The sequence below is a fragment of the Ipomoea nil genome, unplaced genomic scaffold (assembly GCF_001879475.1).
Source record: "Ipomoea nil cultivar Tokyo-kokei standard unplaced genomic scaffold, Asagao_1.1 scaffold2144, whole genome shotgun sequence".
Taxonomy (NCBI): domain Eukaryota; kingdom Viridiplantae; phylum Streptophyta; class Magnoliopsida; order Solanales; family Convolvulaceae; genus Ipomoea; species Ipomoea nil.
The window spans coordinates 2348469-2365306 of NW_017618572.1; the positions used below are offsets into that span (position 1 = coordinate 2348469).

At 35.7% G+C, this 16838-nt stretch overlaps 2 protein-coding genes across 2 annotated transcripts; one reads left to right on the forward strand and one right to left on the reverse strand.

Moving 5' to 3' along the window:
• The first annotated feature begins 6698 nt into the window (after window positions 1-6698).
• LOC109148630 (lignin-forming anionic peroxidase-like) lies at window positions 6699-7535 on the forward strand. The gene has a single exon (XM_019296363.1). It carries the CDS (start codon window positions 6699-6701, stop codon window positions 7533-7535), a length of 837 nt encoding a protein of 278 aa, XP_019151908.1.
• Window positions 7536-13544: 6009 nt separating this feature from the next.
• On the reverse strand, window positions 13545-15043 carry LOC109148631. Its single transcript, XM_019296364.1, has 3 exons — window positions 14862-15043; window positions 13848-14773; window positions 13545-13753 (listed from the first exon to the last, which is right to left on the reverse strand). Exons 1-3 carry the CDS (start codon window positions 15041-15043, stop codon window positions 13545-13547), a joined length of 1317 nt encoding a protein of 438 aa, XP_019151909.1.
• Between the last annotated feature and the right edge of the window lie 1795 nt (window positions 15044-16838).

Below are 16838 nucleotides of genomic sequence, written 5' to 3' on the forward strand. Positions count from 1 at the left end.
GGAAAACTAGCCTCGTCAAAACGCACATGGCGACAAATATAGGTTTTCCCGGTCGCCAAGTCGACATATCTGTATCCCCTAAAGGAGGGTGGATAACCTAGGAAGACGCAAGGAATAGAGCGGTACTCAATTTTGTGTCGATTATATGGATGGAGATGTGGGTAGCACCGACACCCAAAAACACGTAAGAAATTATACGGTGGTGGGACTTTGAATAAATGAGTGTAGGGACTTTCATAATTAATTGCTGATGACGGTAAGTAGTTGATTAAGCATGTTGCTGTTTCAAAAGCGTAGTCCCAATATTGTTGCAGGACTTTGCCTTCAGCAAGTAATGTGAGGCCTGTTTCAACTACATGCCTGTTACGGTGTTCAACTTTGCCATTTTGTTCATGTGTATAGGCAGATGATTGGCGATGACTTATACCTAAGGTTTGAAAAATTGTGTGGAGTTTGCGGTATTCACCCCCTAGATCGGACTGAATAGACTTGATAGAGCGCGAAAACTGCCGCTCTACCAAAACACGAAACGACTCAAATACTTTATATATATCTGATTTCACCCTTAATGGGTAAAACCAGCAGAATCTGGAATAGTAGTCTACAAATAAGCAAAAGTAACGATTACCACTACTAGATAGTTCAGGGGAAGGACCCCAAATATCGGTAAAAAATAAATCAAGTACATTTTCACTAGAATGAGAAATATTATCTAGCTTGAATCGAGACGACTTGCCCAGGTGACACGATGCACACAATTCAGGAGTGGTATTTTTATTGACCGTGACAGGACAACTTTTCAGGATTTTATTTAACACTTGACTGTGCAGGTGTCCAAGCCTGTTATGCCAAATGGTGGGTGTGGCACGGGAACTGACGAACGCATATTGTGACCGTAACAATGGAAACTTGTACAACCCGCCAGAAGTAGATCCCTTAAGTAGAACCGCCTTGGTTGTGGAATCCTTCACAAAAAAAAAAAAAAAAAGAATCCTTATGAAATTCAAAAAACACTTTGTTGTCATTAGTAAATTTATGAACGGACAACAAAGGGACAGACAAACGCGGGACATGTAACACATCATTTAAATGGAGATTTTTAGTTTTGGATGGAATAGACGTGTGATCGACTCTCGAGATAGCCAAACCTGCCCCATTGCCGACACGAAGCACGTCCGGCCCACCATACTCCTCGGAATTTCACATCATTGACGCATCCGGAGTTGCATGCGCAGTAGCCCCGGTGTCGGGATACCACCCATCTGGAGTATGCGATGCCGATGACGACGGTGCCTCTCCGGACACGGCTACGTGAGCCTGAGCAGGTGGCTGCGTAGAATATCGCTTATAGCAATACACGGCCGTGTGACCGTGTGACGTGCGAATTTGACACCGTGGACTCCCACGGCCACCACGACCGCCTCCGCGATTCTGATTCCGTCCGCCACTGTCGCTAGAAGACCGACCGCCGCCCCTGTTGTGATTCCGGCCGCCACTGGAATTATGAGACCCGCGACCCTGGCCGGCATACATGGCAGTATGCACCACACCACCATCCAACGATGGATAATCGTCCACCAAAATAAACTCATGTGCCTGCATATAATCAGACAAATGAGACAAGGTCACTGGATTTCCGGTAGCAGTGAGCGCGGTGGCGACGGTCTTGAGCTCCGGACGAAGGCCGCGAATAATGTAAAGATTTTGTTCCATCAACGTCAGCGGCCGGCCGGCCTGGATCAGCGACTCCACTAGGACGTCGGCACGGCTAAGGTAATCTCCGGTGGTTGAATTGCCCTGCCTGAGCATCTGGAATTGCGACAGCAGGTTTAAGCATCTCGCCTCGCTTGATGATCCTAGCGCGCCGGTAATGGATGACCATATCTCGGCCGAGGTGTTCCTCCCGAGTGCAAGATGTAGCGTCTCATCCGCCATAGACGAGACCAGGAGGGAGATGATGGTCTGGTCCTGCTTCACCCAGGCTTTGAAAGCCGGGTTCGGGGTGTCGGATTGCACAGCCGCGCTGGACGATGCGTCGTCATTTACCGGTGTTTTGGCGATCAACTCCGGCGGGCAGGGTAGGCTGCCATCAACGAATCCAAGAAGCTCCTGGCCACGGAGGAAGGAGACGATCTGCATACGTCAGAAAAGGTAGTTTTTCAACGTGAGCTTCATTGTAACGTAGTGGTGAGCGCCGGCGAGCGAGCCACCGGCTACTGGAGCTTGACCATCAAACGCCGTACGATCGGATCCGGCGGACGACATGGCTGTTTAGAGTGCGGGAAGGGAGGGGGAATAATTGTGGTGGAGGTTTGAGAGAGATCGAAAAGCCTAGTCTGATACCAGATTGGAAAAGGTTTTCGTTAATTGTTACGTGACATCAGGATTACAGAATATATCTAACTCTAACTAATCCTAACAAATAGATAAACTAAGTCAAGCTATCTAAGCCACACAATATAAAACTGTACAAGAGAAATAATAATAATAATAACACCTTATTCTAACAAGGTTGAATTCACAATCACAAATTGTTATTCATCATTTTCTATTAAGATAGCTATGTAATTTTGGTTCATAGAATATGTTGAAAATGAAATAACATTCATGTGAATATAATAGATCTATTGTAAGGAAAATAACTATTCTTATGATTATGTTGATATTATTATGCTATTCCTTAAGGACAAGTGTTTGTGTGCCCAAACACAAAGAGAAAAACGAAGGAAAAGTAAGACACGTACGTGTTTTGCGCATTTACTGGGTGAGGAAATCTAGTTTTTTTTTTCTTATTTTTTTTAAATCTAACAAAACAATGAATGTATCCGATACCATCATCACAAGCCGAACATACCAAATTCACCAAAATAATGGACCAAATTAATTAACTAATATTTCAATTACAAAATTGTCTTCATCATACACAAATCAAAGATCAAAGAAGAATGAGTGAAAGTGATGAGACAAGATCCCAGATGACAGTTTTTGCAAGGAGAGAAATTCAATCGTGAAGAGAGCAAACGAGATATTCACTTTTTGCATCACAAATGTTGTTATCATATGTTTCTCCGATTGCAGTCAAATATTTGTACATACATATTTTTGTGTGGCTCGTAAGAGAGAGAAAAACGAAAGAAAAGTAAGACATGTGCGCGTTTCGCCATCTACTGGACGAGTAAATCTAGTTTTTTTTCTTGAACTTTTTAAAATCTAACAAAACAGTTAATGCATCTGATACCATCCTAGCCAACATACAAAAATCACCTAAATAATGGACCAATACACGCACAATAAGCGCCTACTTGATTTAATTTTATTTTTCTTTTTTAAAATCCCCAATAAGTTACACATTAGAGAGTAAACATTTAAAATCTAGTCTCCAATTCACAATAGGTTGGATTATATAAATTTTTCTAACAAACAATTATCATGTTTCTAGTATTTAATTATAAAAATGTTCCATCAACTTTTGCGATTTTATAATTATGTTCCAGGCTCCAGGCCTTTTTATTTGACATTATTTAGTCCTCTAAATATTAATTTTTTTCTTTTCTAACAAGAGTCAAATATATTACTTGAATTCTACCATGTTTCTAGTATTTAATTATAAAAAGAATTTTCACATTTTTGGTCCCACGACTATAGTGGCACTCATGGACGGAGCTACTATAGACAAATTATGTTGTGCAATCGTGTGCACCATGCAAGGTGCATGGTGCACACTATTCTATGTTCATAATTACTAAACTATATGTTCATAATTATAAAGCAATATGTTCATAATTTTTGAACTTCATATTCATAATTATTGAACTCAATATTCACAATTACAGAACTTTATGTTCATAATTTTCGATGTTCATATTCCCAATTGTTGAACTCTATATTCACAAATCACATAACTATATGTTCATAATTTGTTAACTATACAGTTTAGAAATTATGAATCTATATTACGAAAATTATGAATCTACAGTATAGATATTATGAATCTACAGTATAGAAATTATGAATCTACTGTATTTAAATTATGAATCTACGGTTTAGAAATTATGAATCTACAGTATAGATTTTATGAATCTCCAATATAGAAATTATGAATCTATAGTATAGAAATATTGAATCTATAGTATAGAAACTATGAATCTATAGTATAGAAATTATGAATTTGGAACCGTGTGCACCTTGCATGGTGCACACGGTTGCACGGCATAAGTGCATAACATTTCGCTACTATGGGGAAGTCAAGGTAGCTGCCCCCACACCCCCACCAATTTATGCAAGGAGCGAAATGCAATCGTCGAGAGAGCAAACGAGATATCCACTATTTGCGTCGCAAATGTTGTTATCATATGTTGCTCCTTTTCCAGTCAAATATTTGTACACGTTAGAGATAGAAAAACGAAGGAAAAGTAAAACATGTGCGCGTTTTTGCGCATCTACGGGGCTAGTAAATAAAGTTTTTTTTTGAATTTATTTTAAATCTAACAAAATAATAAATGCATCCGATACCATCATCACTAGCCAACATACAAAAATCACCAAATTAATTAACTTATTTCCCAATTACAAAAATTTTCTTGACCATATACAAATCAAAGATCAAAGAAAAATAAGTGAAAGTAAGGAGACAAGATCCCAGATGGACAATTTTTGCAAGGAGCGAAATGCAATCGTGAAGAGAACAAACGAGATATCCACTCTTTGCCCGCAAATGTTGTTATCATATGTTTTTCCATTTGCAGTCAAATGCTTGTACACGTATTTGTAGGCCCTATCAGAGAGAGAAACATGAAGGATAAGTAAGACACGTGCGCATTTCGTGCATCTACTCGAAGAGTAAATCTAACAAAACAATGAATGTTTCCGATACCATCATCACTACCCAACTGTTAAGGAAAGAAATCACAGAAATCACATGTTAAGGAAAGAAATCACAAGTGTTGAATATTAGGAAAGTTGTCTTACTTTCCTATTCTCATATAATTTAGTATCTAGTTTAGTATATATAGAGGTCTATAGAAGTATAGAATATACATGAAGAGAGACAATCTATTGTACTCTTTCAATATAATATATTCTCTTGTTCTTTGGTTCTCACATATCTTGCTTCCGCCTAACTGGCGGGTGGTGGATATTCTCCACCCGCCAGGTCTCTCAAATTCTGAATCTTAACATGGTATCAGAGCCTACTTTCCTAGGCTGTTTTTTCTTCAAATATTAAAACCCTAATATTTTATCTGGCTCTATTGCCATTTGCTATTTTATCTGGCTCTACTGCCATTTGCTATTTTACCTGGCTCTACTGCCATTTGCTATTTTACCTGGCTCTACTGCCATTTGCTATTTTATTTGGCTCTACTGTCATTTGCTATTTTATCTGGCTCTATTGCCATTTGCTATTTTACCTGGCTCTACTGCCATTTGCTATTTTATCTGGCTTTACTGCCATTTGCTATTTTATCCGTTACATTAGCCTTATTTTTCTGTTGAGTTAAGAGGTATATTTATCTTTTCATAGCGTCAATATCTTCTTCCTTTACCATCCCCCCCCCCCCTCCCCACCCCCCCAATTGTGAATAATATTTTTTAGGCAGCTCAGTTGGTCACAAGGATAAAGTTTGATAACAATAATTCGATATTAAGTCTCACCATCAGTGCCAGTGTGGGAGCAACCCCTCAAAGTGAGGGGGTCTTTGTGCACAGTAAGCAAATGTCTAGTCTCTGTATTCAACTGAGTTACCATGATTTACGTTGGATTCAACCTTTTGGGAACAATTAAATCCCCCAATAAATTAAACTCAAAACCCTTAACAAAACACCTCCGAATATATAATCAAAAAGTATTGTAATCATAACATTAAAAACTTATAATATAAATTTAGTCTATACGACATTATAGAAAATTTCATAAGAAAGTCTTATATCGAAATGAAGGTTTGGAACCTGAAAAGAAACTATTGAAGAGAATGATATTTCAACTGTAGTCAAAGACAATTATTCTGAGCCCCTGCAAATTGGACACAGTTGGGCTGCTTCAAGTGCTTGCACCATAGACTCTACAAGCTGCATATTAAATATAGAATTACTAATTAGAGTTAGTAATTAACAGCATAACATTGAAATCTTAAATAAATAAAATAAAAAAATAAAAAATAAATAAATAAATAAAAAAAGTCCATCGCACGCACCATGCACGTACGAAAATTAATTTACAAGACTAAAACACTAATTATATTAAAATTTTAAATTTCAATTATCTTTTACAATTTATTAAAATACTAAATTTTGATTATCAAATTTGAAAAATATAAAAAAATATTTATTTTATTGTATAATAATTATAATAATAATAAACCTTTTTCAAAGAAGTTCCGATCTCCACTTTTTCAAGAACATATATATATATATATATATATATATATATATATATATATATATATATATATATAGTCGATCAGAAGATGAAATATCCATAGGGAAGGTCAATTAAGAACGTGCACCGTACCCACATTTGAATCTATCATATCGAATCAAGATTTGTTGCCAGTACGTACAGTGGTTGATCTCAATTCGAGCAGCTTATATTACACACCAACATACAGTTATTATTAATATAAACATAATCATATTCACGTAACAATAATCCCTACATACCTGCGCCATTAAATTTCTCTATCTGTCTATAATATATACATATGGCTTCTCATATATATACCACAGCTTTATCATGTTTGCTTCTGCTGCTCTCCTCCTTCTCGCAATGCCAAGCGCAGCAGCTGTCCCCTACATTTTACGACAACACATGCCCTAACGCTCTAAACATCATTCGCATTGCCGTAACGCAAGCCGTGTCCCGTGAGCGTCGCATGGCCGCTTCCTTGATTGTCTCCATTTCCACGACTGCTTTGTTTAGGGTTGAGACGCTTCCATCTTACTCCACGAGTCACCAACCAGAGCGAAAAGACGGCGTTGCCAAACCTTGCCTCTGTCAGGGGTTACGACATGATAGAGGCAAGCGCGAGCTAGAGAAAGCTTGTCCCGGTATTGTATCTTGTGCTGATGTATTGTCCGTGGCTGCACGTGATGCCACTGCTGCTGTGGGAGGTCCGTCTTGGACAGTGAAGCTGGGAAGAAGAGATTCAACCACAGCTAGTCGTACCATCGATCTCCCCAGCCCTGTTGCAAATCTGGATACACTTATATCCAGCTTCGCTACCAAAGGCCTTAATACAAGAGACATGTTTGCCTTGTCTGGTGCACACACTCTCAGCCAAGCTCAATGCTTCCTATTTCGTGATAGAATTTACGCCAACCGTACTGACATTGATGCCAGTTTTGCTAGCACTAGAAGACGCCGATGTCCTAAAGACACCGGAAATGGAAATTTGGCACCTCTTGATTTAGTGACCCCAAACTCCTTTAATAACAACTATTACAAGAACCTGTTGAAAAAGAAAGGTCTACTTCAATCGAATCAAGTTCTATTTAGCAGTGGAGTAACTGACAATATTGTTTCACGCCAGGAACCCTAAGGCATTCCTAGCAGATTTCACATCAGCCATGATTAAAATGTCTGAAATTCAGCCGCTCACAGATCAAAATGGGATCATTAGGAAGGTCTGCAGTGCTTTGAAATAGCTTCAATTCATTTCTTCAATTTAAAATTAGTATTTCCTCTCCATCAATTTAATTCATTGTATTTCTTTTCTTCATAACTGTACTCATCATGATCCGATTTACAAAAATGCATGTAATAATTAATTTTTTGTACTTTTCATTATATATCTACAACGTAAGCAACCTTCACTGTTTCTTTTATTGAACATACATTATATTTTTCCAACTAATTGAAGGTTACGTTAGTTATTTTCAACAAAGCATTGTAAAGGGATTGCCTATAAATACATTGGTTGTATTAGGCCTAAGATTTCTGTCATGGAATTATTAACAGAGTGTTTATCGTTTCCTTCATGCATCCGTGTGCAATTTCATGCTACAAAAATATTGTTGAGTTTGTCTCATATAGCAGGGATTACGAATATGAGTTTTTATGAATAGAAGTGAAGTGGTTTGACCCATTGTATAGGGATGACTTATAAATACATTGGTTGTATCTCTAAAATGTTGTATCACCCCATCACCATCACTATGAATTAAAGAATATCCCTAAGGTGTTGTATCACCCCATTACCATTACTAAGCACATTGCCTAACCACATAAATCTTGCATTCTCTATCTTTCTATCATTATTATTGTTTCTTGTTCTTGTTAATCTCAATACACATATTGTAGGCAAGACAATATAATTCATATGAAAGTGATAAATATCTAGTCTTATGAGGTAATCTATTGTAAAAACAAAAAAAAACAAAAAAACAAAAAAAAAACAAAAAACAAAAAAAAAAACAAAAAACCAATACCTTATACATTAGAGAGTAAACATTCAAAATCTAGTCTCTAATTCACAATAGGTTGGATTATATAAACTTTTCTAACAAACAATTATCATGTTTCTAGTATTTAATTATAAAAATGTTCCTTCAACTTTTGCGATTTTATAATTATGTTCCAGGTCTACTTTTTTAATTGACATTAATTTGTCCTCTAAATATTAATTTTTTACTTTTCGTTTGTTCGTTCTCCCAAAAGGTTGAATTGACAACTACAAAATTGTTATTCTTCATTTTCTATTAAGATAGCTATGTAATTTTGATTCACAGAATATGTTGAAAATGAAATAACATTCATGTGAATATAATAGATCTATTGTTAGGAAAATAACTATTCATAGGATTATCTTGATATTATTATGCTATTCCTTTAGGACAAGTTTTTGTGTGCCCCATCAGAGAGAGAAAAACGAACACGGCTGAAAATTATGGAATTTTCGACCACCTGAAAATGATGTTAAATCAAGTCGAAAGCCTGGTTCCGACCACTTTTGGTGTCCGGAAAAACCTTTATAGCTATTTTCGACCACTTTTTGCTTTCAACTTGATTTAAGATCACTTTTAGATGGTCGGAAATTCCATAATTTCCAGTAGTGGAAGGAAAAGTAAGACACGTACTTGTTTTGCGCATTTAATTACCGAGTGAGTAAATCTAGTTTTTTTTCTTGAATTTTTTTAAATCTAACAAAACAATGAATGTATCCGATATCATCATCACTAGCCGACATACCAAAATCACCAACATAATGAACCAAATTAATTAACAAATTTTTGAATTATAAAAATTTTCTTCATCATACACAAATCAAAGATCAATGAAGAATGAGTGAAAGTGAGGAGACAAGATCCCAGATGAAAAATTTTTGCAAAGAGCGAAATGCAATCGTGAAGAGAGCAAACAAGTTATTCTCGATCTCTTTGCGCAACAAATGTTGTTATCATATGTTTCTCCATTTGCGGTCAAACGTTTGTATACGTTTTTGTGGGTCCCATTAGATTGAGAGAAACAAATGAACCGTAAGACATGTGCGCGTTTCGCGCATCTACTAGGCCAGTCAATATAATTTTTTTTCTTGTATTTTGTTAAAATCTAACAGAACAACTAATGCATCTGATACCATCATCACTAGCTAACATGCCAAAATCACCAAAATAATGGACCAAATTAATTAACTAATTTTCCAATTACAAAAATTTTCTTGATCATAAACAAATCAAAGATAAGAGAAAAATGACAGAAATTGAGGAGACAAGATCCCTAATGCCCGCCAATTTATGCAAGGAGCAAACGAGATATCCACTCTTTACGTCGCAAATGTTTTTATCATATGTTTCTCCTTTCATTACTGGAAATTATGGAATTTCTGATCACCTGAAAGTGATCTTAAATCAAGTTGAAAGCCTTGTTCCGACCACTTTTGGTATTCGGAAAAATCTTTATTACTATTTCCGACCATTTTTTGCTTTCGACTTGATTTAAGATCACTTTCACGCGGTCGAAAATTCTATAATTTCGAGTAGTGTTTTCTAGACAAATATTTGTACATATTTTTTGTGGGGCCTGTTAGATATAGAAAAACAAAGGAAAAGTAAGACATGTGCACGTTTGCGCGCATCTACGAGACTAGTAAACACAGTTTTTTTTTTAATTTATTTTAAATCTAACGAAATAATAAATTCATCTGATACCATCATCACTAGCCGACATACAAAAATCACGAAATTAATAAACTTATTTCCCAATTACAAAAATTTTCTTGATCATATACAAATCGAAGATCAAACAAGAATGAGTGAAAGTAAGGAGACAAGATCCCAGATGGTCAAATTTTGCAAGGAGCAAAACGCAATCGTGAAGAGAACAAACGAGATATCCACCCTTTGCCCACAAATGTTGTTATCATATGTTTCTCCATTTGCAGTCAAATGCTTGTACACGTTTGTTTAGGCCATATCGGAGAGAGAAACACGAATGATTAGTAAGACACGTGCACATTTCGTGCATCTACTCGAAGAGTAAATCTAGGGTTTTTTTTCTTGAAATTTTTAAATCTAACAAAACAATGAATGCTTCCGATACCATCATCACTAGCCAACATTCCAAAATCACCAAAATAATGGACCAAATTAATTAACTAATTTCCCAATTGCAAAAAATTTCTTGATCATACACAAATCAAAGATCAAAGAAGAAGGACTGCTGAGGAGACAAGATCCCAGATGACCAATTTTTGCAAGTAGTGCAATGCAATCGTGAAGAGAGAAAACGAGATATCCACTCTTTGAGTGGCAAATGTTGTTATCATATGTTTATCAATTTTCGATGAAATATTTGTACACGTTTTTGTGGGCCCCATTAGAGAGAGAAAAACGAAGGAAAAGTACGACAGGTGCGCGTTTTACGCATCTACTATATTGGGCGAGTACGTAAATCTAGTTTTTTTCTTGAACTTCTTTTTAAATCTAACAAAACAATGAAGGCATCCAATATCATCATCATTAGACTACACGACATACCAAATTCACCAAAATAATGGATCAAATTAATTAACTAATTTTGCAATTACAAAAATATTCTTGATTATACACAAATCAAAGATCAAAGAAAAATGAGTGAAAGTGATGAGACAAGATCCCAGATGACAGTTTTTGCATTGAGAAAAATGCAATCGTGAAGAGAGCAAATGAGATATTCACTTTTTGCATCACAAATGTTGTTATCATATGTTTCTCCGATTGCAGTCAAATATTTGTACATATTTTTGTGTGGCTCGTAAAAGAGATAAAACGAAAGAGTAATACACCAAACAAGCGGACTCCGTTAACGGTAACGGCGGGCCGTTTCTTTACTTAATGAAATGGCGTCGTTTTTGAACGCGGTGCATGTGCACCGCGGTCTATGATATAACGACTGACAAACGAGATATCCACTCTTTGCCCGCAAATGTTGTTATCATATGTTTCTCCATTTGCAGTTAAATGCTTGTACACGTATTTGTAGGCCCTATCAGAGAGAGAAACATGAAGGATAAGTAAGACACGTGCGCAATTCGTGCATCTACTCGAAGAGTAAATCTAGTGTTTTTTTTTTCTTGATTTTTTTTAAATCTAACAAAACAATGAATGCTTCCGATACCATCATCACTACCCAACATTCCAAAATCACCAAAATTAGGGACCAAATTAATTAACTAATTTCCCAATTACAAATCAAATATCAAAGAAGAAAGACGGGTGAGGAGACAAGATCCCAGATGGCCAATTTTTGCAAGGAGCGAAATGCAATCGTGAAGAGAGAAAACGAGATATCCACTCTTTGCGTGGCAAATGTTGTTATCATATGTTTATCAATTTTCGATCAAATATTTGTACACGTTTTTGTGGGCCCCATTAGAGAGAGAAAAACGAAGGAAAAATAAGACAGATGCGCGTTTCACGCATCTACTATATTGAGCCAGTACGTAAATCTAGTTTTTTTCTTGAACTTCTTTTTAAATCTAACAAAACAATTAAGGCATCCGATATCATCATCACTAGACGACATACTAAATTCACCAAAATAATGGACCAAATTAATTAACTAATTTTGCAATTACAAAAATATTCTTGATTATACACAAATCAAAGATCAAAGAAAAATGAGTACAAAAAAAAAAAAAAAAAAAAAAAAAAAAAAAAAAAAAAAAAAAACAGATCAAAGAAAAATGAGTGAAAGTGATGAGACAAGATCCCAGATGACAGTTTTTGCAAGGAGCGAAATGCAATCGTGAAGAGAGCAAACGCGATATTCACTTTTTGCGTCACAAATGTTGTTATCGTATGTTTCTCCGATTGCAGTCAAATATTTGTACATATTTTTGTGGGGCCCGTTAGAAAGAGAAAAACGAAAGAAAAGTAAGACACGTGCTCGTTTTGCCATCTACTGGACGAGTAAATCTAGTTTTTCTCTTGAACTTTTTAAAATCTAACAAAAGAGTTAATGCATCTGATACCATCATCACTAGCCAACATACAAAAATCACCTAAATAATGGACCAATACATGCACAATAAGCGCCTACTTGATTTAGTTTTATTTTTCTTTTTTAAAAAAATCCCCAATAAGTTACACATTAGAGAGTAAACATTTAAAATCTAGTCTCCAATTCACAATAGGTTCGATTATATAAATTTTTCTAACAAAAAATTATCGTGTTTCTAGTATTTAATTATAAAAGTGTTCCATCAACTTTTGCGATTTTATAATTATGTTCTAGGCTCCAGGCCTTTTTGTTTGACATTATTTAGTCCTCTAAATTTTTTTTTTTTTCTTTTCTAACAAGAGTCAAATATATTACTTGAATTCTACCATGTTTCTAGTATTTAATTATAAAAAGAATTTTTCTCATTTTTGGTCCCACAACTATAGTGGCACTCATGGACGGAGCTATTATGAACAAATTATGCTGTGCAATCGTGTGCACCATGCAAGGTGCATGGTGCACACTGTTCTATGTTCATAATCACTAAACTATATGTTCATAATCTATCAATATAATAAAGCAGTAACTTTCTGCCTAAAACATTTTCCCGCCCACACTAACCGGCGTCGTTTTAATAAGATAACTCAACAGTCGAATTAATTGTGGCCAATAGTCTATTACCGATGTAAATAAAGACTTCTAATAGTCAAAGAGTTCTAATTACATTGAGAAGCTAACCTATAATCTACATTTATTTACATATATAAAGATACAGATATACACATACGGCTATTACACATCTATCAACCATCTCATTACCAGCTTCATCCATTGTTGTCTTATAAAACTCAGCGGTTACACGGTCGTTACCCTTGTTGACATACTTGAATAAGTACTTGATTGATCTAGATTGGTTACACCACTCTACATTGATGTGTGCTCTGTATTTCAAGAGTAGGTACCGATTATGTGGTACAACATATCTATTGTCCAACTCTATTCCATTTTTTTTAATTGTCCTCTTATCATCCCTTCTTCGATACAACGGGTAACCATCCTGGTCAAAATGGGATGCATCAATAAATCTCTTTGGAAAATGCTTCGAGCACTTGGCATTTACCATGCATGGTCAATTACTCCTTGAAACCCCACATGGGCCGTGCAACATGAATTCTTCGACCGCTTTGTAATACTCGATGTCTATCAACTTGTCTGGGATCTCGGCCGAAATGATCGTGTCCATAAAAGCAGGGTTGGCAAAGCAACTCGTCACTTGTAGGAACAATAATATGTGAGCATGTGGGAGGCCCCGTTTCTGAAACTCAATTGTGTATATTACTGTTCCAAAAACAATAACATGATGTTAGTTCTATAATTCGTATGATTAAGTACTGTATTCGCAAATAAAGTTATAAGGAAATGGGGTGCGCACCTGCCCTTATAGGACCAAACAGTTTCCCATTTTTTATTTCTTTTATTAAGCAATCTAGCTTCATCTTGAAAATTCTGCAAACAATGTCCGGACGATCTTCAGCTTTCAAATTTCTTTTCTGCAAGAAGCGTTGAACCTCCGGCCATTTAGGATTACATGTAAATGTTATAAACAGGTTTGGATAACCTATAAATCTGCAAATTGCCATGGCATCTTGGTAGTTCTGTATCATGTATCTTGCTCCTCCCGTGAAACTTGAAGGTAATATTATCCTTTTACCTTGAGAGCTTGGTTGCACTTCACCTCGTGTTAACGCATCAGAAAGACCTTTGTACGCCTCACATCTCAAAGCTTTTTGATTTGACCTAATGTATAGCAACCTCGAAGATTCAACCATAGTATACGCATCAACCAAGAATTGTTGGAATAACCTTTTAGCGTACAATATAGTTGAGATCTCATTTGATCTTTCGTGTATACGGAACGCGAAGTACTCTCTTTGTGAAACACTCTTTCTTGCAAAATTTTGTTTGTTACTCTGTGTGGCAAAATGTATATCTTCCCTGAAACCATCCTCCCCATATGGAAATAAAATTGGGTATTGCAATGGTAGATACGCTGGGTTTAATTCACTAATTCGTTTAAGCATTCCAGACCTAGACTCGACCACGATATCACGTTCACCCATGCAAGGGTCTAGATCTCCAACAATGAGAGCAGCAACCTCTGAAGCAGTTGGTAGTGCATACGTTCTAGCATCTTTAGACCTCTTCCCGATTAATCTCATTCTAATTTCACTTGTAGGATTAGATTGCATAAATGACTTGGCCATTCGGAATGACTTAACCAAAACATTGTTATCATCTAGCTCTTGCTTAATGTCATGAACTACATCAAGATGCACGGCAGAACCATTGCTTTCCGTGCTAAGAGAAAAAAATATGTAATATAAGCTTTGCAGTATTAAACAATGGCAGTAATAAAAGAGTTTAGTAACGTCGAATATTATTATACCTGAAAGAGTTAGAGCGATTTTTTATCTCATTCTCTGTATCGTGAATGTATAATTGTGCAAATTTCGGTTGAGTTCCGAGTGGCGGCAGTAAACTTCCAATGCGGTGGAAATTTTGACCATTTACACGGAATATGGGAGGCGATGTTCCATTGTTAATAGTCCTATCAATTTTTCCACCCATTGACGTGAAGCAAAACATATTGTTATATGACCTTATATTCTTCAAAAAACATTTGTTTTTATCACTGGATGTAAAGAATAGATCATACAACTTTTGCGGAGGCCTTGTCATTAATGGCAACTTTATCTTGCCATTCACACAACATGCGGTGTACTTAGGGCTGTCACATGATCTTGAATTGCTTGATCATTCATTGTACCAAAAAAATGCATTACAATGCTCGCAAACATACTCGGGATCACCACTATCAAAATAATAGTCTATAAAAAAAAATTGATATTAGTTCATATGTAACAAAGTAATGTAGTTCATTGTAGTGAAAAGAAATTACGTATTCGTTGGACAACATTTAATCTGAACTCACCAATTTTTTTGGGCACATTGTCATGCAAATGGTCCACAACTCCCTGGAAATCTAATATCAAATTTCGACAATGCCTGATGGGTTCAGTCTCGGACTCTACAACGACTATTTGCATGTTGTTGTCATTTGTAATACAACAATTACTTTCAAGTCCTACAGAAACGATTATATAATATATTACATGATTATTACATTCAATTTAATATTCACTTGGCAGTAAGAAACGCGTACTGGTACTATATTGATACCTAGTTGCGAATCTGGTGATCGATTTAAGTCGAAACACCGATTCCGATAGTTGGATGCTGTTGGTATGGCGATATCCCCATTAACTGTTTCGCCGTTTGCTTAAATTAAACAGAGATTTTAAATAAACCTGTTAGACTATTTAGTATTCCAGTCGGTTGCACAACAAAATAATATTAATATTATTACAATATGCTGTTTGAGATTATTACTATTTGTTATGTTGCTCAACGGCATTCTGCTACCTCAAACTTGCGATGATGTAGTCTGCATTGGCGTTCTATCGGTATAAGAATCTGTGCATTACGGGAAGAAAATTTTTTTAATAAATTAGAAGTTAACCCAGTTGATTATATATTCTATTTCTATTTCACGTTGATTACCTTGCGAGAGTGGTGATCTATTTAGGTCAAAATGATGTTTATGTCGCTTGGTTAGAGGTGATTTATCAAGTGCCACTGTAGCTGGAGTTACATTGACTTTAGTTACACAACAGGCGTAAACAACACACGTTAAATAAATTTTTGTTCAATTTTATTGTTATTATATAATTTATTTACTAAAAATTTGTTAATATTGGTTAAGCTAATTACTATTTGATATGTTGCTTAATGCCATTCTGCTATCGAAATCTTGGCCCGGCGTACTCCGTATTGTCGTTCGAATCGCATTGTCACCTGTCGATTGCAATGACGACTAATATTAACAACGATTCATTACGTATTTAACTATTCAAACTGAAAACACTTACCATTTGAAAGGATACTTAAAGGCGTACTTAGTGAACTTTGGAAAACACCAATTAGCGGTCTACCCATTTGTGTATTCTTGTTAGATTGAAGGAACGGCATGGACGTTGGATCATTGACATTGATATCTTCATTACCTGTTAGAATTATACATTGTTATCAATACACGTGTATTATTTCGTGTAACCATCTTGGTTACTCATACCGAGATATATTTTAATTAATCAATCAGAGTAACCCAATATTGAGACATAATTTTATACACACAATGTTAAAGTAATTCATAAATTATTATTTAGTCATGAATAATAATTACAATTAATAAAGAATTGAGCACATGAAGTTGTGATACATAAACAATTAAATTTAGTGTTTAAATAATAATAATAATATTTATGCGGACTGCGATTATGTGATCCTTATTACGACTAAATAA